General features: G+C 33.3%; 1 protein-coding gene across 1 annotated transcript in view; it reads left to right on the forward strand.

Moving 5' to 3' along the window:
* Positions 1 to 23,047, forward strand: part of BEND5 (BEN domain containing 5) — a gene marked incomplete at its 5' end in the record, with an annotated part of 583,001 nt that overhangs the window by 46,298 nt on the left and 513,656 nt on the right. The window contains one exon of the mRNA XM_084291495.1: positions 1,416 to 1,540. Within this exon, the coding sequence (XP_084147621.1) occupies positions 1,416 to 1,540 (125 nt within the window). The remainder of the gene's footprint in view (positions 1 to 1,415; positions 1,541 to 23,047) is intronic.

The raw sequence follows: 23,047 nt of genomic DNA on the forward strand, positions 1-23,047 counted from the left end.
TTGGAAAAGCACTCACTGTACAATATTGCCATTTTTTCAAATATTTCATATTCCAAATGTATCCTTCAGGCAAGTGTTTAGGAGCAGATTGTTAGCATGAAGTGGTTTTCTGCAGCGGGAAACAGTGAGGAGAATTTTGTTCTGAAAAGAAGGCTGTGGGCAGGAAAGAAGAGTGTAACATTAAAAATAGGGAAGATTGGAAGTGTTCACTGTTCAATTGGTAAAGCCAGAAACAATTTAGGATAAGAAAGACATCCTGAAAATATATTGATGAACACATTTGAAAGTGCTTTTTTTCCCTGCTTCTCCACTCCAAGATAGCTGATCAGCCAAATTTTGCTACTTTTGCTTATATTTAGTAGTGTGTTACCAATGAACAATCATACGAACTGAAATGTGACTTGCTGAGGAGGGAGTTGTTTAGCTCCAGTAATGTTACAAATAACTATTTAATAACTATTTGAACCCAACACTATATATCCTACACCCAAATATATCAGGAATCATAAAAACAGGTTGTCTTAACACTGCTAATCTTTTTCTTGCATGTAAAGCAGCATTTGGGAATGACCCTGTCTTACAAGATCAGATAGGATGGGTTTTGGGTTGGATCAGGAAAATGTGAAATCTTATTTTTGTAGTATATAGATGAAATGGACAGTCTAAGCCTTGTCTTTAGATTTCTGGGCACATTTCAAAGGCGAAATGGCAAGTTAGCAATTTAAAAGCACTTAGCATGTTTCCTGGTGCTGAACTTTGCTTCTATAGCCAGTTTGGTTACTTGCTAAGTAATGCCATGGGGAATAGCTCTGACCACATTTAAAAAATTTATTCCATGAAATTCACCAGGAAAAAGCTAAAGTGAAACCTTATAGCCTCATTTGTTTCTGTGGAAGGAGGTGATAGTGGCCCCAAATGGTAAAGGAGATATATTAAGATGGCTTTTGAATAACAAAAGAGATGGAGTCCTGGCCATCTGTGGACACAGCACTGGCCAGATGTGCCATGTGAAACTCTGGGAAGTAATTTTAGAGGTACTTGAACATGAGCAGAAAATGAAAACTTTTATCAGAAAAGTGGGGAAAAAGTGGAATAATCAAGGAGGACGCTGAACTGAAATAATAAGATTAGAGAAGACAAAAAGTCAAATTGATTGAATAATAAAAGCCCTTGCAGACTTTTTTTTTTAATATGTATTCACATATATTTTGCATACTGATATGTATTATATATATCTTACTTTGTGGTTACTTACTTTGTCATTTAAAAATTATTCTGAACTTTTGTAAAGTCTCTTATACACATATATATTTTAAACATTGGAGGTAATTTTAAAAAAACTTTTCTCTGTATAGCTCCTGTTCTGGATTTTTTTCATTTATTGAAATACGTTCTTTTTTGTATGTTCTCATTAGGTAATCTTGGACGAGTGGACCACATCACAGAGTTTGAGTATGACCTGTTCATTAGACCAGATACCTGTAACCCACGCTTTCGAGTTTGGTTCAACTTCACTGTCGAAAATGTAAAAGAATCACAGGTATGTACGTAATAAATTAAATAGTACAACAACTTTAAGAAATGCTTATTCCAGAATATAAGATACTTTCATTCTTAAAAAAAAGAGATGCAGTTCAGGGATTGTAAGTGTTGCTTTGCTGTAAAATATGTTTCCTTCCTTCAAATTTTTATAAGTAAAAGCAGGTATCATCCTGACTAGATATCACCATATTTTTCAACTAAGATGTAATATAATTACAAAGATAATGTAACGGTTGAATTAATGGGTAACAGGTGTTGTACACTTCTGTTAATATACACAAACCAAATATATTTGTTAATGTATGAAAACGAAGTCCACTGTAGCTGTTCAAATACTATTACTCAAAACTTCATTTAAAATATCTAGAACATGAGGTAGCACTACAAACAGACATTACTCTAGTGTACTATAGAAGAAGCAGCCTGTCAATGTGACGCCTGTGAAAGAGGTTTGTCATTAAATGTGAAAGACCGTGATAAGCAACTGATTCAACTACTTCTAAATAACACTTTTTTCATAAAAATCCAAAACAAACAAACCAAAAAAACCCACAAAACACAAACAAATAAAAAGGGAAAGAAACTTCCTTGCTTCATTTATTTTAATTGTTTTAAAATAAGAAAAAAAAAAAATCTGTGCTTTCACATTGACAAATCCACAAAGATTTAATTCCACTTTTTGCATGTACCTTACATTTTATTCTGGCATCCTGTCATAGTTTGTCATAACCAGACTGTTATTTTCACCTAACGGGAAAAACAAACAAACAAAAAAAACCCCAACACATGTTTGGTAAGAAAAAAACTGTAGAAGCTTGATATTTGTGTTCCTATGAAACTAATATCTTTATATCCACCACTGTACCATTCCTGTTACAACTAGAAATCATGAAATTGTTTATCTATCTTCCTGGAGCCTGATACTTTATCAGACAGACCCTTTCCCCTGCTGTGCCTTAGTCAACTATGATCAAATTATATAGTCATGAGATGAATGGGAATCTGTCTCAAGGAGGCAAAGAGATCTGGTAGGAAGATACAATATATATCTAGTGCTTACAGGATATTTGTTTTCATGGTTGTCTACATGAAAGAGAACGGTTTCACTATTAAGTTTGACTTGTGAGGTCTGTTTTTATAATGTGTCTTCCTGTAATCTTTTTTTCATCTCTCCAATTTCCGTTAAAACAAGACCTGCATGAACGTAATCTAGTCTGGAACCTTATTTAGGTCTTTGTACTAGCGGACACGGACAGTATTAGTCACTGCAGCTCAGCTATATTAAATGAACGTTAGAAATTGCTATATCAAACATACTGTATAACTTGGTTTGTGCATTTTGATTATTTTCTTTTATGTTTTGCTAGAAAATAATAACAACCAAAACCATACTATTCAGTATTGCCTAAAAATGTTGCACAAATGCAGAAGTAACTTCAATCGCTTTATTTGTAAAAGTAGATATCTTACTAACTATATATAAATAATTATCTGTCTAATATTATACTTGTTTTTAGTGTGTCATATGTGTGTCATGTGGGGGGGTAGATATATGTATGCATTTACATGTCCCATCTGGTTTCAGCCATTTAGATGAAGACTCAAAGATAGTAGCTAAATTTATTAGTTTTATTCATTGTATACATTACATTTCCTTCTTACTGTTCCTCTTTTTTCAACCTCAAATTCTGAACTAATATACTTTGACTTTAAAAAAAAAAAATAAAAAAAAATTGAAAATGTTCTTATGCATATCTCTCCAGTCTGGCTTGATATTCCATACTAAAGACTTTAGTCACAATGAAATTAATTTCAAAGGTATCATGAGAAAACAAGCAACCTCCTGTCATCATCTGACTAGGAACACATAATTGTACTGGATACATTTTTGATTTAGTTTTCAGTTCTACTACCAGTTAGTAGAGATTTTTACAGTATGTTCAGTGCCCTATATTGTGTGATGAATCTAGAGAGAAGTGTTAAGAAGAAACTTCGAGATAGATATTCTTGTCAAGCTAACTACCCCTGCATTGTTCTGTAGAGTACTATTTTTTTTACAGTGCAGTTTTTATTGTCTTAAGCTATTGAGCTTCCATCACTAATGTCTAGAAACCCCTTTTCATAGACTTTTCTCACTGAGACTGTTGCTTGATATTTAGCCTAAAGCTTTCTTTTAGTTAATCACATTATTCCTTCTTGTAATTCTGCTTGTTAATAACTCCTCTTGGTACAAATAAATCCTCTTCATCCTTGACTAACATTTCAATTTCTGTAGATTATCACATTCTTCATCATTTGTCTTTTAACCTAGCTATCATGTATGGTTCTTTCAGTTCTCTATCCAATAGAGTACTTTAGCTTTAAGTGTTTAAGTATTTTTCTGCTTTGGGGCCTTTGGACTTTCATCATAAGTGAATCTTTCCAGACCTTTGATAATTAGCCTAGTTTCCCAGGGAAACAAGGCTTATATGATCATACTGTCTATGTTACACTTGCTAGCCTAGATTTTTGTGTGGCTAATGGTCTTTCTCCTCTTCTTTCTCCCTCAATAGCTTTTTAACTCCTGGCCAGTTTCAACCCCACTGGACAGGAATTTCTGTAAATTTCAGGAGAGCAGACTGCCAGATGGGCAAGAGACCCCATTAGTGTTCCCAATGGCAGAAAGGCTGTAGTATGAGATCATTTCTTATTCAACATCAGATAATCCACAGAGGAGATGTGCAGAAAAAAGTACTCATTGGAATTTGCATTTTTAAGGTAACATGAAATCCAACCAAGAAATCCAAATCCATAGCACTTTACGTTTTAGCGTCTTGCAGAACTTCTTGGTATTATTATTATCATTATTTTGTATTATTAATTATTATTATTATTCCCCTTCCAATTCCTTCAATATTTTCTTCGTAATGTGGAACTAAAATTGAATGGGCATTTTTGAGTACAGTGACATCCTGGTTTTTGGAGAAGAGACTGTAGTCCCTTTGCTCTGTAACTGTCTTACAATAGACAGCTGAAAACTGCAGCAGCCTTTTGTTGCTTTTATCACTATGGAAACCCATGCCTAATTTGTTGTTCACTATTGTACATAAGTCTTTTTCAGAATGATTGCTTCCTTCCTCATGTTATGTGTGTCTTAGGTTACCATTGTGCTTCGGCAAGAAGGGCAGGTAAAAGAACTAAGTTATGTAGTATAGAAATGGGAGACCCAGTCTTTTCAGAACTATTTTTAGCATTTGACAAGTTTATTTTACTTCATATTTGCTACTTTTCCCTACACTACAGCAAAATCAGTAGAACTTTAGTTTCATCGCAAACTGGCAAACAAGCTTCTTCCATATGACTTGGTCTTTCAACATCATACATTTCATTATCTTTTTTTTTTTTTTTTTTTTTAGCAAAGAAAAATTATAAAAAAAATAGCTAGTGGTTTGTATTTATGGGAAGAAAGAACTATCATATAAGATGCCTGTGAGATGTAACATTTGGCCTTTTGGTCTTCCAGTATGTTTTCTAACTTGCAAGTCAGTTGGTCTGATAAGATCTGAAATGTAGATTTCTTTAGTCACTTGTTCAGTGAATTCAATTAACACTGATACTGGAAAGAACAAAAAAAAAAAGAACTGATATGTTATATATAAGGCCTGTAATATGTAATCATGCATTGATTACTCTTACAACAACCATGAAAGGAAAAATGAAGAAAAGAGGATTTGCATGTATTCTGATGGGCAAAGCCTCCAATTTCTCTAATTATTCATGTGTTGCAAGCTACTGTCTATTTCTAGGTAATGCTCTATATTGGGCAGAATTTATTTCCTCTTAACATCAGCCTTGGCCCCTACAACACTGTCTACAATTTTGCTAAACTCCTTCTCTGTGAAATCAGAAATTGGATGAACAAATGTCACATTCAGTTTGCATTTCAAGTATTTAAAATAGACAGTGCTCCAGGTGAACAATTACTTCTAAGCTATTATCATTAAAGGTTTTAGTAGCAACAGTGATTTGTCTGAGAACTGAGAAAAAAAGAAATGTGTGTACCACGATAAATTATAAATATACTAGGATACCAGAATTGGAGGATTTTATAAATGAAAATAGTAATTATTTCTCCTGGGGGTCATATCCAAAAATTCTACCAAGTAGTAGGCATTCATTGTTCCAGATACTGTAGTCACTCTAGAAAAAGTTGATCTCTGTACTGGAAACCTTTGATAAATTTGAGAAGAGTTGAATAAAGCAATGTGATTAAAATATTAAAAATGTCTTTGAGGATATTAATTACTCTAAAGAACAGCAACCATATTATAGCATTGCCCATCTAGGTCATACAGTATATTCTGTATGTGTATGTATTCTGAAAAACTCTGCTGTCTGATGAATCATATTCAGAAATGAAATTTTCACTGAGATTAAAAAAATAATTTTCAACATAAGGGGTTTCCCAACAGTGTCAAATTTTGTTCTGAAAGTGTCAATAAACACATTATGAGTTCTTAATCACAAAGGTGACAAAACATACTGAGAAGGATAGAGGAGAAAAATAGATATTTGGCAACTAGGATGTGATCATTACCTACAGTTATGAAATCAATCCAAAACAAGGTTAAAATCAAAGAACAAAATGGTATCTACTTAAAGGAATTCTCTCTGTTCAACTTCAGTTGCACTTGGATTGAGAATAGAATATTGTTTGAAGATACTTTGTTTGCTTTTTTGTTTTTGTTATGTATGAATATAGATCAGGAAAAATAATAACCTTTAGAAAGTTATGCAAGGCGCAAATGTAAGACAGATAATAACATAACTGGACCTTATAAATGCTTAGAGGACTTAGAGTTAGTTTCTCTCTCTCTCTCTTCCTTTTTTTTTTTTTTTTTTTTTTTGGTTTGTTTTTGTTTTCCACACTTTTTTTGTGGGGGTGGTGGAGGTCTGGGGAGATGATGAGAGAAAAAAGCTGTAAAATCTCTAGTGTCTTTATTTCATTAGATTTTCAGTAATTATTTATTACTGTTACTGGATTTTTTAGTTTGCTCAGGCCTCTTATTACAGTCCTAAAAAAAACCACAGAGATCCTTAGTGGAGAATTGCTGGAAATACATATCTGTCTGTCTTGATAACATGAGATACATAGATAGTTGGACAACAACTTTTAAGTAAGTTTAGTTACAACAGGGTAAGTAAACTATTTTTTCATATGATATATGCCATTCTACTTCAAAAAATTGTAAGAATGGCACAGCCAGATTCATGATGCATATTTTGTAGATCTCATGGCACCATGATACATTGATATGCATGTGATACATTGGATACATTACTTTTTTTTTGTTTGTTTGTTTGTTTGTTTTGGGGGGAAGTGCTTGCATTGTCTGAAATGTATATTAAAAAACATAATGGATTATTTAAAAGGAGCCTTGGGAATATATAAAAGTAGTTTCACTGACCTCTACTTTGGAAAGTGATATAAGTTTGTTTTAACTTGAAGGTGCATAGGGTTAGACGAAATGTATAGTGATTGAAGTAATTATTTATTTACTGAAGAAGCTGTATGAAATGTTAATTAAATAAAAACAAAAGTGATGACATTTAAAATAGATTGTATGTTCATCTCAACATTTAAAAAAAGAAAAATCAATTGAACATACTGCAGTTTTGAAGAAAAATAATTTTGCCATTTTGGAAGCTTGTGCCTATATTGGTCATGTATAAAATTAGATTTATAAACGATGATTCTTCCAAGTTGGAATCCTTTCAAGTACATATAATTTTATTTTGGATCAATAATTTTGTTGTGCTTGGAATAGATTGAGGATGTGTGTGAAGCTTTGGTAAGTACAATATACTGTGCATCTCCATGAAATTATCCAAAGCTGTCATGACATGTATTATCCTTTGAAAAGTAATGAATACAGATAGGTTAGTAGACACAGACAATATTCAATACTAGTAAAACAAATGCTGTCCTGATGAAATATTCTCTTTTGGCATGAGAGTGTTAAATTCATAAACTTATTTTATTCCAGTTGTCTCTAAGAAAATTTTAGATGTCAGGGTTTTATAATTATTGCAAGCATACTGTATGTTTCAGATTTAACACTTGTTTTTTGCTTGCAGGAAACTAATGGCCAGGTGTGTTTAATTTCCTATTATGGTGGCATCTGTCACTCCAAATGTCAAAAATACATTATAAATGCCATAAACAAAATCAGCACTGTGATGATTTTGATGTCAGTGATGTGACACACTTGCTTTTCTTTCATTTTAAAAACTTATTTATTTATTTATTTACGATTAAATACCTACGTTTTTAGTTCCAGTGTTAATTGTCTTCTGTACAAATTTGATTTAATTCTGCTTTTATGATTGAAAAGTGTTAACATCAGAATGTGGAAACATAGAACTAAAGTAAAAAGAAAAAAAAGTCAAATTGAAGAAATAAAAGTGAAATCTTTAAACTTTCCTGCTTCTAGTTTTTTTTTCTTTCCTTTTTTTTTTTTTGACCTTTCCCATGCAGAATATTCTATACTTGAGCCACGTTGAGATACTATGCAAAGATTGTTGAAACCTGAAGATAAAATCAAGACAAAATATATGCAGATTAATTCACGTTGTGGGGAGAGGGAAACCATTTCCTGTGTAAATGACAGGGCAGATCTTCTCAGATCTTCCTGGGAAGATCATGGAACAGATCCTCCTGGAAGCCATGTTAAGGCATATAGAAGATAGGGAGGTGATTCAAGACAGCCAACATGACTTCACCAAGGGCAAATTGTGCCTGACCTTCTGTGATGAAGTGACTATATTAGTGGACAAGGGAACAGCAACCGATGTCATCTACCTGGATTTCTGTAAGGCCTTTGATCTGGTCCACTACAACATTCTTTTCTCTAAATTGGAGAGAGATGGAATGATGGATGGACTATTCAGTGGGTAAGGAATTAGCTCTCTGGCCACATTTAGAGAGTTGCAGTCAGTGACTGTCCAGGTAGAGATCAGTGACAAGTGTTGTCTCTCAGGAGTCTGTACTGGGACCAGGACTGTTTAATATCTTTATTAATGACATAGACAGTGGACTGAGTGCACCCTCAGTAAGTTTTTGGATGACACCAAGACAAGTGGTGCAGCTGATATGATAGAAGGAAGGGATGCCACCAAAAAAGAAATCTAAGAAGGAAGTAGTAGTGATATTCCATAGAATGTAATTAGTTGACAAATAATTTGGAGCTGAATAATTTGGCTACTGAAGTAGCCAGTGTTATGGCACCTGATTGTGATTGAGTGTATTAAGAATGTGCCTCCAGTAATTCCATATTCTTTTACCTCTTGGAGTTAGGATTAGAGAGATCCTGCAATCCTTCATTGCTCTTGTTTGCTACCTGTAATTCTAACAAGAGAACCCAATATGAACCCAATGACCGAATGTTGGGTCACTGTGCACAGAACGTCTTTTACATTTCTGACATATTACAATAAACAGGGAAAAAGTAGAGAAAACTTGAATTTTGATGGTGAAAATGGAAAAGTAATATAAAGAGGATAAGTAAATTCTTGAAAGTTAGTGTAGTGCTGTGTTATACTCAGTAAGTGCTTTTCACTTTGCTTGTGTGAAAGCAGTTAGAGAGATCAAAGGAATTGTTAAGAGCGGTAAATCTTTCACTGATCCTAAGCACCCATAACCTCCTTCAGAACAAGTGCCACAAGGATGTAGTAATATTATTGCACTTTGTTGAAAAGACCATGCATTTGATAAACCCTTTTAGCCAGTATGGATTAATTCATCAACCAGCAACTCATTTTTAATCCCAGTGTGTAGCACATTTTTCTGCAAGTGTCTTGGAAAGCCAAACATGACTCAGGGCTTTTGAGTCCAAATCATGTTGTTCTTGGATTGCACAAGAGAATCATGAGCAACTGGTCCTACTCTTAACTTAACTAGCCTAACTCACTAAATGACGGAAACTTACCTTCTTCAAAGCATGTAGTGTCACTACTGTTTATTCCAGGAAATAGCCTGGAATATAGCTCCAGAACATGGCATGTTGCGATACCATGGAGTTCCCACCAGTCTAAATTAGGTACAGGCTGTCAGAAGTCACCAAATTTGTTGTAGTGATTGCCTCCAGATTACTTTTTCAGAGCAGGGATAGATAGACTATATGAAATGTATCATTCTTATCTAATCTGATTGTACTTTTCGTAAACTTGAAGCAAGGAGTTCTACAGATTAATTATGCAGTTTGTATGAAGAGTACTTCCTTTTCTTTTTAAGATATATGGTTAAGATTTTGTGTCATTTTTGTGTTATAAGAAATTATCTGCTCACTTTCTGCATATATTTGTGATTTTATAAACATGTATTTCCACTTATACAGTTTATTCAAGTTAGTAACTTGTGGTCTAATTCGTCCCTTCTTCTGCAATCCTAAAATCTCTTCCTACAGAAGCTTTAAAAAGCCTGGGTATGCCCTATATTTACCAGTAATTTTGAAGGGCAGGTAAAAGAGATTTTTCTAGGAAAACAGATGTACAGCGACCCATCAAATTCAACCCTGTATAAAAGATATTTTTATTTTTGCCAGTGGAATCTGAAAAAAGCATTTGTCTCTATGGTAGAATGAGGTAGAGTATCTCCCATTGATTTTAGTGGGAGCAAAGTTAATACAGGGTTAAATGTCTCAGAAAATCCCATCCTAGTTACAATTACATATTTTGTTCCATTGCTATACCTCTTATAAACATATGCTTTATTTATAAAATTCTGGACGTATCAAGCTTTAAGTTTCATTTTTTTAAAGGAGGAAAGAAATTAAAAAGGTATGGTTTGAAGCTAATCTATTTTCTTTTCTAATGTTAATTGAAACTGAAGATTCTGCACTGTATAGGTCACCCAAGATATTACAATAGGTATAATTAAATCATTATGTTTCCTGCAGCCAAAAATATTTTAATCTTCCTGTTGAAGATACTGTGAAGTTTTCTGTAAGACAAAGGGAATGTGCAATTTTTTGCTTTAAGAAATTATGAAAAATAACATGGAATTAAATATTGACCCTCAATGTATAACTACTGTGTTTTTCATACATAACACTGTATCATCAACTGATTATAATTATAATGATCAGTACAATTTACATCAGTTTAAGATCTGGCCTGTAAGCATTAGATAGGCAATATCTACTGTTACACGGCAGCTCATGATGGCTTTGATAATTTTTTTTGTGAATTGAGAAGCTCCATGGAAGCTTCTAATTTTCATAGTGGCACTACCATGATGAACTGCAGCTCATTACAGTAAACTGATGGCAGCTGTTAATACTATTACAGGCAGAGACTTTTTATTTAAGGGAAACATTAGCCAGTGACTGGTAGATTTCTGACACAGTATTACATAAACTTCCTGTTAGGAAGGGGAGCAAAGAGAAATGGATTTGAACCCATTAGTATCAGAATTACGTGTCAGAAAGCTAGAGCAGAGTTCAATTTATTTCTGCAATAAACTGTAAGCGAGAGATTGACTTGACAATTATTTTACCTTACATTGCTCTGGTTGTTCTGAGATGACTATTCCAACATCAAATCATCTTGTTTGGACATCTTTTACTAAATAACATGCTAGTCTAAATATGCATTATGTTATGTAGGAGCTAAAACTCAGAATGCTTTTCAAGTAGAAATGAGTTTTTTATTACTATTTTTACTAAAGGATGTATATACAGCGGAACTTATTCAGTATAGATTTAAAACAACTGCATGTATTTCTGCTAAATCTAGTGTATGTTGCTGAATATAGTTTACATAGTCATTGAAAGGATAATCTTTCTAAAGCTTTTAGTAGCTTGGTGTAAGCAATATAAATAATCTGCCCCCAAACATTTGTCTTCTCTAAGCCAGTCACTGTGCAGGATTATTGCTTCTGTTTGTGGTCTCCTTTTTCCCCACTAGTTTCCCAAGATAAGTGACAACAAATTAATTAACCACTTCCTTACTATATTTTTCAGCTGTAAGAAGAGTATTTTATCATCATTTTTTCCTGTTTCATACATTTAACCTCCAACTGAACACTGAGGTCTGTGAATCCAGATTCTTGAATTTACACAATACAATGGTACAACAAACTTTTATTGGAATGACAAATACGACTGTATTTTTCTTGCCTTGAAATGATGACTTTCTATAGAACGTTTATTTAATTTTCTACAAGTGTAACTTTTTCTTTTTTTTTCTTTTTTTTTTTTTTTTTGGTACAGAGTTGTGTTCATTGTCCTCATACTACCTGGTGAAAACTAACATGAAGCTTCACACAAAAGATTTACTATTTTTTTATAGACTGGGGTATTTTTTATAGACTGGGGTATGGATTCTCCTAGCAGGTTTCCATATGCCTTTGCACACTTTAGTGCAAGACTATTGTCAGGAGTGATATAGGAAGTAGAATGTGGCTTATATTGCATCATCTTGGATGTTTGTATTCTGTTCTGTGAACTCTGGGGACAAAATTAATGCCAACATCAGAGGACTACAGAATATTGTGATTTATGGTAGGACATGCTTGCCCCTGCAACTTTACATTGATGTTGAGTGCCTTGTGTTAGATTTAAATTGCTTCAATATCCAGATTAAACAGAATGTCCTTCCTGGCAGGCCTGTGGGATGGCAATTCCATGGGTTTGGAATAGCTAGGATTCAGATACAGTAGCCATTCCCTGTGGGCCATCTCTTCCCTATGGCCGCAAAAGGACAAACAAATTTCTGTGAAGTAAAGGTTAATACAGCTACTTACAGAAGTAATTTGTTATTTTACATGAAGTCTACCTGTTTTTATCACAAAACTAATTTGAGTTTTAAATAAATATATATATTTATTTTATTATAAATACAGCCTGTATTATAAAAATCAGCCTACAAAAAGAGATTATATACATGTAGGAAGAGAATTTCATTTTGCCAAGAATTTCACATGCATAAATACAAATGAATATTCTAAATGTAAATGTTTGGCTAGATTATTCCTCAGGGACGCATATTGATTTCTGTTGTCACCCTTCAGTGAGATTTATTGTGGAGTACCAGGAAGTCCTTTCCAAACACATTCTGAAAAAAATGTAAAATATGATTTCCCTGACAGTCAGTGAAAAGAAATGGAGTGAATGTTAACAAATTAACTGTGTTTACTCCATCTTCACCAGTGTAAGAGTCTTTCAGCTTTTAAAAAAGTTACTTATTTGATGCTTATAATATACAGGTCCATATTGTGCTTGATGTACTAGAAAGTATGTTTTCAAATTTATAGCTTAGCAAAAAACAAAGCTTTGCAGTTCCTGATTTTTCTTTGTGTATCTAAAAGTAGAATTGTGTCTCTGTCACCATAGTGGGAAGCACTGTAAAATTTTGTAGCTTAGACTGTTCTAACAAGCAAGTAGTATGGGTCTCATGGTATGTGATGGCCAATTTTGATCCTAAAATAATTTTTGTGTTACCTTCAGCTTTCTAATAAACCTGACATTTTAAATTGTTGAATGTTTTTGTGTGTTTTATAATTTTGGATTATACTAATTTTACACTTCAATGGTTAAATACATATATTGTTCTACAAATAAGATACCTTTTTTTTCTTCTTTCTATTTAGAATGTACAAAATATATTTCGATGGTTTAGTTGGACTGAAGGGTAACAATTTTTTTTTTCCCACAAACTATATAATTTTATAGCTATCTAAGAAAATACCAAGATTGCTCAGTCTTAGTCTTAGTATTTTTTGAGCATTTACTAGAAGATTAGAGACTATGGGAATATTAGATTAATTGGAAAGAACTTTGCAAACTGTATCTGATAGAGCAATTTTTTTTTCAAGAATTTATCAAAAGTTTTAATAAAGCCATTTAAACTAAAACAAAGAGGACCCAGGCAGTTGCAAACAGTTTCGTTAATGTTATCTTTCACCTCTTATTTCTTCTAGTTATAGTCATTTGTGTAATCAGGATGTTTAGTTTGCAAGTAACACATAGAGCTTTATATAAGAAATGCAATAAATAAAATGCAGTCATTCTTATGTGTAAAAATAAGAAAGAAAACATCTATAATAGGAACAAATACTGGCCATCGTAGTTAAGTTGTAGTTTTAACTAATATTGATTGTGTGAGTAGAAATTAAACTTATTTTTAAATAACTTTATTAAATTTAAATTTATTTTTTCCTACTTTTTTACATAATGTTTTTATGTCTTGCGAATACTGTTAGCTTTAATTGTTGAACTCCTTGATAGTAGATGAGTGATAATAAAAATCAAGAACGTCTGCAAATTCAGAGCAAATTAAATTTGAGAGCTACAAAATTTGAACAGTTTTTGCTTTCTTGATAGTGTGATATTGTTAACTTGCCTTCATTTGTTTTATAAATAGTTAAAAACTATTAATATCATGTCACTTAAAGTACTGTCAATAAATTTGGTTTACCAAATATATTTTAATATATAGGAGATGACACTGCAACATTCCTGTACATTACTGTATTGCAACAAGATTTAAATCATATTTTCTATCCACTGCATTGCTTATTCTATAGGTGATAATAAATGTACAGACTTGGAAGCAAAACTTTGCTTCTGTTCTTTCAAGGGAGCAGTGATGCTTGTGTTGTATATAGATAGTAGTAAGGTTACAAATATTGAAATTACACACCTATGTATTTGTATTTCCTCAAAACATTTTGGAGTGTTTGGAATTTGGCTTTTTTTTTTTTTTTTTTTTTTTTTGTTTGTTTGTTTGTTAACAATCTTTCTCTGATATACTTGAAGGAAACAAAGCAGAAAGACTTTAGGAAAAATATTAATCTTTGTGGTAAAACTGGCTTTATAGAAGTCAAACAAGCAGAGGCATTTTAACATAATTTTCCCCTGACTTAAACAATCTTTATTTTATCACTTTGCCTCAAACTTCCTTTGCATGAAGTATGTGCGGGAGATACTTCTGAATTTGCATTTTCATTAGATTTAGCATTCAGCACCTAATGCCATAAATTTGTTTTTGAAACTCTTTAGTTCCCCTGAGTGTTCCAACATATTGAATGCTATTTGCTTTGTATTATGTTGGCAGCAAATCTGCAGTGAAAATGCTGTCAATATATATTCATAGCTAACATTGTTAACTAAAAGCAATATTGTTTTTCTATTGTAAGCTGTCACAAATGTTTGGCACCCTGTTGTGCAAGCCAAAAATATGTCAAAGAAAGGAATGAACATTTTTGAAGAAAACTGCAGTGATAGTGTCAAGTTTTCTGTATTAAAATACGGTCATGTTTGTAGAGACCTTTACAATTTTTAAAAATTGTGTTTTGTAGTAATGTAAAGTCAGAATATTGTGAGAGCATGCATGCTGTTACAGATATTATATTACATGATAGGAACACAGTAAACGATACAGCCATTTTGCTTTCTGATATAATGCAATGCTAATCAAGCTGTAAAGCTGTTCTATTGATCCCAAAGATTATTTTATTAAAAGACGTACTATTTGTGGAAAATGAACAAAATTTTTACCTATACCTAGATGTATTTTTACTTCTTTTTGTAGGTGAAGTGTATTATTAACAAGAACAACCACAAAGTTTGCAACATTTTCCTCGGGCAATTCTCTTTTTTTTTTTTTTTTGTGTGTGTGTCTGTGTGTGAGTTATACTGATTTTGTTTATTTGACTTTGTTTCCTTTTTTCAAACATTCATTCTTTTCTAAATAAATTGCTATTTTTTTGTATTTGGATGCATCTCATGCATAAGAACATCTCAGAATGAAGTACTTCAGAGAACTTCTGTGGGGAGAAATGAGGGTAAGATTAAAAGGAAAAAAATGTCTACCACAAAAATAACTGTGTTAGTGATAATAAATAATATATCTCCATACGTTAAAATAAGACAAATGGAGATCTTTTATGCTACTCTTGCAAATATGTTAAGTCAGAGAGCTTGTGACCTGAACAATGTAAATAAAAATTTTCAGATAATGTAGTCAAACAGGCTCAATGAAGTTTCTTTGCCATGAGCTGACGTACACTGATATTAGTCACAATTCAGCTGAGATCAGTGGAGAGCAGTGATAAATTAACACTCCAGCCCTGTACATTGCTCTCACTGAAGTATCAGAGCTTTACAAAGATGCAGATTTTCTCGTACTCTCATTTGTCCATGGTAACATTTTTCTATATTCACTTAGGTGAAAAGATTAATCCATAAGTAGTGAAATACTGAAAAAAAAACCTAAAATGTTCTCATTCATGACACCTTTTGTCAGTTTTTAGAAACCAATGTCATTTTCTGAACTTGACAAATCATAATGTGTTAAGTTTAGGAAATGTTTCTGGGAAAACCTCAATACACTGAATGTTTGATATGTTGTCCAAAACGAAACTTAAGTATTCTAATCCAGTGTTCAAATACAACTATTGGTAAGTCTGGTTGACCACTACTTTTTATCCGGCTATATACTGGTGATACATATACATTATCTATGATTTTTACACATATCCCAAGTACACTGATCACATGGCATGCTGCCAATAATAATTTAGGTATTCCTCTCACCCTTGTACTTTATGATAACCTTCTCCGATTTCTGCACTTATATGTACTACCATGTACAGATATCGTGAATGATTTCACAAAGTCCCTGTTATGGAATCACTGTTTTCAAACATTTTCTAAGAATTGCAAAATAACCCCAGTTTCCAATGAATTTAGTGACATTTCAATACAATCAGCGTGTTGGAAAATGGGACCTTTTATTCTCTTGCACCAACTTCTATACCTTTGCAAATGTATTTTCTAATAAGATTGCATAAACTTCAGAGCTTCCTGCAGTGAAAATGGATCAATGTATGACAGTGGCTTAATTTTAGTGTATGCTGCAAATATCTTATCATGAGGCATTCCAAAGTAAGTCTCTCTGACACTGGTTTTCTTTTTTATTGTCTCCAGTAAAAAAAGTTGAGAGAGATTCTTTCTCATCCTGTTCAGAGCTCATCTTGCTGGGATCATGTTCCTATGTCCATTTTGAGAAGGCACAGGGGAGTTGCTGAAGAAATGACAAATATAATATAATAAAGATTATAATATATAAATAAATATTATAATATATAAATATAAATATAAAATATTATAATATATAAATAAATAATATAATAAAAGAGACTAAAGGCACATACTGATGACTCCCTTTACAACTGGTGCTTATGACTTAGTTCTAAAAACTGTATTTTGGACATGAGCCAAATTCTTATTAATAAAAAAGACAACACTTAGTATTCACTTTATATGCAAAATCATAAGGTTTTCCCACTTCAGTTTTTCTTTGTTTCTTTTTTAAACTTGGATGTATTAGACGTGACTTGTGACTTCACTTCTGAAGGTTTTTTTAGATTAGAATGAGAAACAGTTAAGTGGACTCATAGACTGAGGGGACAACTGTATCCACCCAAGGAGATTCATAGTAGTTCCTAGAATAGTGTATGTGACAACGTCAAGAACCCACACGCTTGAAACACAAGCAAGGAAGAAACAAATCAGAGACAGGAGCATCTGACATTCAGATGCATCTGACCATCAGATAGTAAAGTACAATATACTGAGTGTGCCATCTCTAATAGTTCAGTTTTGCTTATTTTAACAGCCAGTGTGGTCTAACTTGGAGACAGAGAAGTAAACCTTACCTGCTCATGCTTCTGAAGCTTATGTTTCAATTATGGGAATGTGAAACTTGGAGGGAAATTCTACTGGCAATTCATAATGGTAGACACATATAGCATTCACTTTACAGAGAAAAGTGATTTTTTTTTTTTTTTTTTTTTACAAAAGAATATGCCATTAACTATACAAACGACACTGCTCTAAAATTAAGGTGATAACTTTGCATAGTGAATTTCATTACCACAGCAAGAATATATATATACGTGTATGTGTGTGTATATAGAAATCTAGAAAATGCTTTAATTTTTAGGAGTTATGCAGCACTTGGAATATGAAGTTAGTGCTGAGAGACTATCCCACTTTAGAAAATGGAAAGTAGATATTTCAATTCTGGATGAGGGCATTGAGTGCACCCTCAGTAAGCTTGCAGATGACACCAAGTTAGGTGTGTGTGTCGATCTGCTCGAGGGCAGGAAGGCTCTGCAGGAGGATCTGGATAGGCTGGACTGATGGGCTGAGGCCAACTGCATGAAGTTCAACAAGGCCAAGTGCCGGGTCCTGCACCTGGGGCGCAACAACCCCAAGCAGAGCTACAGGCTGGGAGATGAGTGGTTTGAAAGCTGCCTGGCAGAGAAGGACCTGGGAGTGATGGTTGATAGTTGGCTGAATATGATCCAGCAGTGTGCTCAGGTGGCCAAGAAGGTCAACAGCATCCTGGCTTGCATAAGAAGCAGTGTGGCCAGCAGGTCTAGGGAAGTGATCGTCCCCCTGTACGTGGCTCTGGTGAGGCCGCACCTCGAGTACTGTGTTCAGTTTTGGGCCCCTCACTACAAGAAGGACACGGAGGTGCTCGAGCAAGTTCAGAGAAGGGTGATGAAGCTGGTGAGGGGCCTGGAGAACAAGTCCTACGAGGAGTGGCTGAGGGAGCTGGGCTTGTTCAGCCTGGAGAAAAGGAGGCTCAGGGGTGACCTTATTGCTCTCTACAGGTACCTTAAGGGAGGCTGTAGCGAGTTCGGGGTTGGTCTGTTCTCCCACGTGCCTGGTGACAGGACGAGGGGGAATGGGCTTAAGTTGCACCAGGGGAGATTTAGGTTGGATGTTAGGAAGAACTTCTTCACTGAAAGGGTTGTTAGACATTGGAATGGGCTGCCCAGGGAAGTGGTGGAGTCACCATCCCTGGAGGTCTTCAAAAGACGTTTAGATGTAGAGCTTAGTGATATGGTTTAGTGGAGGATTGTTAGTGTTAGGTCAGAGGTTGGCCTCGATGATCTGGAGGTCTCTTCCAACCTAGAAATTCTATGTGATACTGCGTGTGAAATCATTCAGCACCTTGGCATGTCATGCCTGATGAATATGCTTAGATACTATCGTAGTAAGAGATGGTACTAGAAGTAGGCATTTCTGATTCTATATTTCATTCTATACAGCTTTAGCTAGGTTATGTTAGTTTCCTAACTTTCCTACTAATGTCCAAATTATTTTTTTTCTGCCTTTTAGTTCCTGATATTCTTTCCTTATCATCATAAATTAAAACAAACATGCAAAAAAACAAAATAACAGATCAAATGTATTGCTTTTGGAGTCCTTGACTGGCATTGTGTAATAAGATCAATTATAGTTCTAGCTGAATGTCCAACACATTCAAGTCTGAGAGAGAATGTGTTTTTCCCTGTATTCATGGTTTTCTAGGTTCTTCCAAGACTGTGGGGATGATTGAATGTAATGTTTCTCTGGAGAGGCAATATACTTGGACAATTACATTCACAGGGGAATGGTATGTTCTTAATACAATAATAAACTTATAAAATTCTTGAATAGCTCACAAGACAGGGCTAGTGAATATCGAACAGGAAATAGTGCATTATATAGAGAATAGACAAAATAGACTTTTTTGTCTTTAATGTGTCTTTTTGCTTCAGTGACAGAGAGATGCAGGGTCTTTCTATCATTGTTTAAGTTATTTTGGAAAAACAGATTTTATCATGACTAATATCCATTTTCCACAAAGGTGGTGTCTTGTGTCGTAGAATGTTTAACTTTTGTGCATATGCGAAATTACTATGCTCAGCTCATCCTAATGTAAAGCTTTGGACTTCAGAGCGTCATGATTGCAGAGCATCATTCTGTGTCCTTACAGAAATTTCTGAAGCATTTCTGAAGCTTTAGAAAGCTATGTGTCAATTTATCTGCTAGTTAGAGTTGATGTTCATTATTTCTTTCACTATATATTGTGAAGGGGGACCTTCTATTTTATTTATTTATTTATTTATTTTTTACTGTTGCTTTGTTAGATAAGAATTGGTGCTGCAGCAAGAATGAAGGTGTGTGAGCTATTAATTGTTTACAAATCCTTATTTCTATGGCTTTTCTACGTGTATTTATTTTCCTTCTATTACCCTTACATGAAATTAAATTGTATCTTTCTTTTTTATGCTTTAGAGTTTAGCCTTTATAAATGATGAAGGCCTGTTCCATGTGTCCCTTTGGAGAAGTGATGTCACAAAAATGATCAGGACATTTTTTTTAACTTTTTTTCTGGTAGCTACAACAGTGCTTACCTCTGCTGAGGAATTTATATGAAGGACTCCTCCATGATGTTACCCTCTTTTTCTACTAGAAGGAATGACTCAGAATTCTCCCGTGGGTGGCTGTTGCAACAGTGGAGCACGAAGACTAAGAAATTAATAAAGTAAATAAGAAAGACAGTAAATATAGACCAAAACATCCTCATTTACTGTTAGAAATCAGAGAGGAACAGTATTAAGGTACATAGATGAAACAAACCAGCATTTATCTACGGTGAAATCTATAAAATGTCTTCGATTGCTCAAGGGATCTTTAGATATAGCATTATTTTCTCTATCTTATGGATGACTTGACCACCTCCGCTATGAATTTTTCATGATTTTCCTGACCCAGCAGCTCTTGCCTGTGGAGAGAGTAATACAGTATTGATTTGGGTGTTAGGTTTCTGCCTTTTTTGCCACAACAGGATTTTTCTAGCCTAGAAACCTCAATCCCTGATTACTCATTAGAGACTACAACAACTTTTCTTAGATCTGGAATGTAAAAGAAGAATCACTTGGTTACTTTTGTCATGGGTAGCCTTTGTAGTAGCATTTCATCTCATCTTATCTCAATCAATAATTAGTATTGTAGTTATTAAACTTTCCTAATTGAATAGGCACTACTAGGCCTTCAGATTACAAAGGTACTGTTGTCTGTTTAACAATTAGTGTGTTTTCAGCAGAATTATACTAGTGATTTTGCTAATTTAGAAGCATATTGCAAAAGAGTACAATAAGTAGGGGTCGGTCCTCCTGCATTCATCTTTGCATTGATGTCTTGGTGACTTATTTTCTGTGCCTCTCAGGCATATTAGAAAATTGAAAGGAGGCCGTGATGTTGCTATTTCTCATTTAAAGTGTTTTTTTTTTTTTTTTTTAAATAAAAAAATCCATATCTTACATCCTCTGAAAACTTACTCTCACCATTGCCATGGAAACAGATTTTTAAAAGAGACTTAACTGAAATTTAGCAGCAGTTTTTATTTCTTTGTGATTCATACTTCATAAAAATGCAAATGTCAAACTAATACATGTTTTACCTTAATATTTTATATTACCATTTAGTCTTAATTGGTCTAAGTTTTTCTTAATTAAATTTTGAGCTTCTTTGAATGATTTTAAAATTGTACTATGGACCTATCCAGCTTTAAATTTTGTGTGACACACAATTTAAGATATTGTCATAGAGGAAAATCAATCATTTCGACCTGTAATCACAAGCACAACAAAAGATCTAGATTTAAAAAGCCTTTTGTCCTGATGGGAAATTTCTTGGCCTTTATAATCTTCATTTCCAGTGAAGTATCACAGCAAAAAGCATTTTATCATTTCTATGTTTTCCACTTTATTCCATGCTACTATGTGAAGTTGATTAGGGGATAAATTATGCTGTTCTCCTAAATAAAGCTTCTATTCATTAATCTCTTAAGAGGTGTATTTTGAATATCCAAAGCCACAGTGTGTGCACTGGTATGCATTCATATCAACAAGCGTAAGCTACATTAATTTAACATTTTATTTATTTAACATTTTATTTTGGTATAAATGTACAGTTGATGTTAGTAGTTTGATAATGAAAATGTATCTGGTGGTCTTCTCTGAGTCCCTGAGTCTTCTCTGAATTGAGATATCTGGTCAGACCTCACATAACATACCGCATCTTGCTATTTTAAAATGAATATTCAGACAATTAGAGCGGGCATTTTATTGATCAAGATGGAAATGCAATGATAATATAGAAAGACAAGCCTGTATTCTTTTGCTTTCAGTGTGCTCACCTGAAAGAATACTAAGGTACAGACTGAATACAACTTTGAAATTGTTTAACTTTAGCTGGTTTAAAAAGCTAGTTTAGTTAAACTTGTGCTACTGTGTGTTCACAATCAGACTTTTTTTTTTTAAAAAAAAAAGACTTTTATTTAGACTTCAATTCAATTAAGAATTTCCACATAAGTTTTGTATTTTTTAAAAAATGGTTTTAAAGTCTTGCTTTTATGTAAGCCACTGTATTCTTCATTATAAACAAGGTCCATCTTTGTTGATACCATATAACTCTAGCAAGACAATCTGAGTTTTACATAAAATATTCATGTGTTAAAAGCTTATTTGATCAGAAACACTTGAAATTTACTGCATGTTTATTGAATCATATTGAATCAAAGCTTTACGTATTCAGAATCCATTTCTGAATTAATTAATTAATTAATATATATATGTATTTTTTACCAGGATTGAAACATTCACTGGAAAAAATATTTTGTGTGAGTAGCATTTACTGTAAAGAGGATAATCAAAAAGCACATGCTGTGTTCACCCTCATTTGTGTACAAATTTTCATGATAAAAAATAACAATCGAAAGTTTTGCAAAATAACTCTTCTAGAAAGATAAATTTGCGTTACATTAGAAGATGGTTGCAGTGGAATCCCATATTCTTAAAGAAATATAGTGTTCCTTTTGAAGGAGATTTATACAATCCTCTAAAGTAGTGCCACAAATGTATTTTGAAATTAATCTTTGTTTTTGAAAATGTAAACATCAGAAGTTTTAACACAATGTCTTTTTTTAATTGAAGAGAATTTTGGACTATTGTAAATAACTGCTGGATATTTTCCTCCCTGCCAGTATCTTACTTGTGAAAAACTTGGAAGCCAACTACTTACCTTGTTCAAAATTTCAAAGTTTATGGAAGGTGAAAATTAGTTCCTTTTTTTTTTTTTTTTTTTTTTTAATTTTATACTTTCATGTTTTGTTGGTACACAAACCAACTTCTGTTGTGTTGTAGCTAGCTACACTGGTTCTTTGCTGGTGTAAAAAGAATTAGTTCACTACTCTTTTTTTTTTTTTTTTTTTTTTTTTTTTTTTACAACAAAGTAAATTAGTATCACTGACAAAAAAAAATTGTAATTAGCCTTCACTTTTCAAAGTGAAGCTAACTTTGTTATAGCCATTTTTGGCAAAGAGACTTTGGTAAGGCATCCAGTCAAACCTAGTTTTTTTCTTTTTTTTTTGGTGATAGGACTTTCAGCTATGCAACAACAGGATTTTGTATCACTAATATTAGAAAGAAAAAATTGGTGTTCAGCATATACACTCATGGCCTTACTCAGAAATTGTGAGTGCTTACAGCTTGATCAGTACTTATGGATGATAGATCCCTCAGTACTAAAATGTAAATTAGCTGCATTTCCCCTTTTTTTTAATTGTATTCTAAGACATTTTGAAGCAAAGCAGAAGGAGATTCCAGTTAGATTATGCTTTA

This window comes from Netta rufina (assembly GCF_964035555.1).
Source record: "Netta rufina genome assembly, chromosome: 8".
Lineage (NCBI taxonomy): Eukaryota > Metazoa > Chordata > Aves > Anseriformes > Anatidae > Netta > Netta rufina.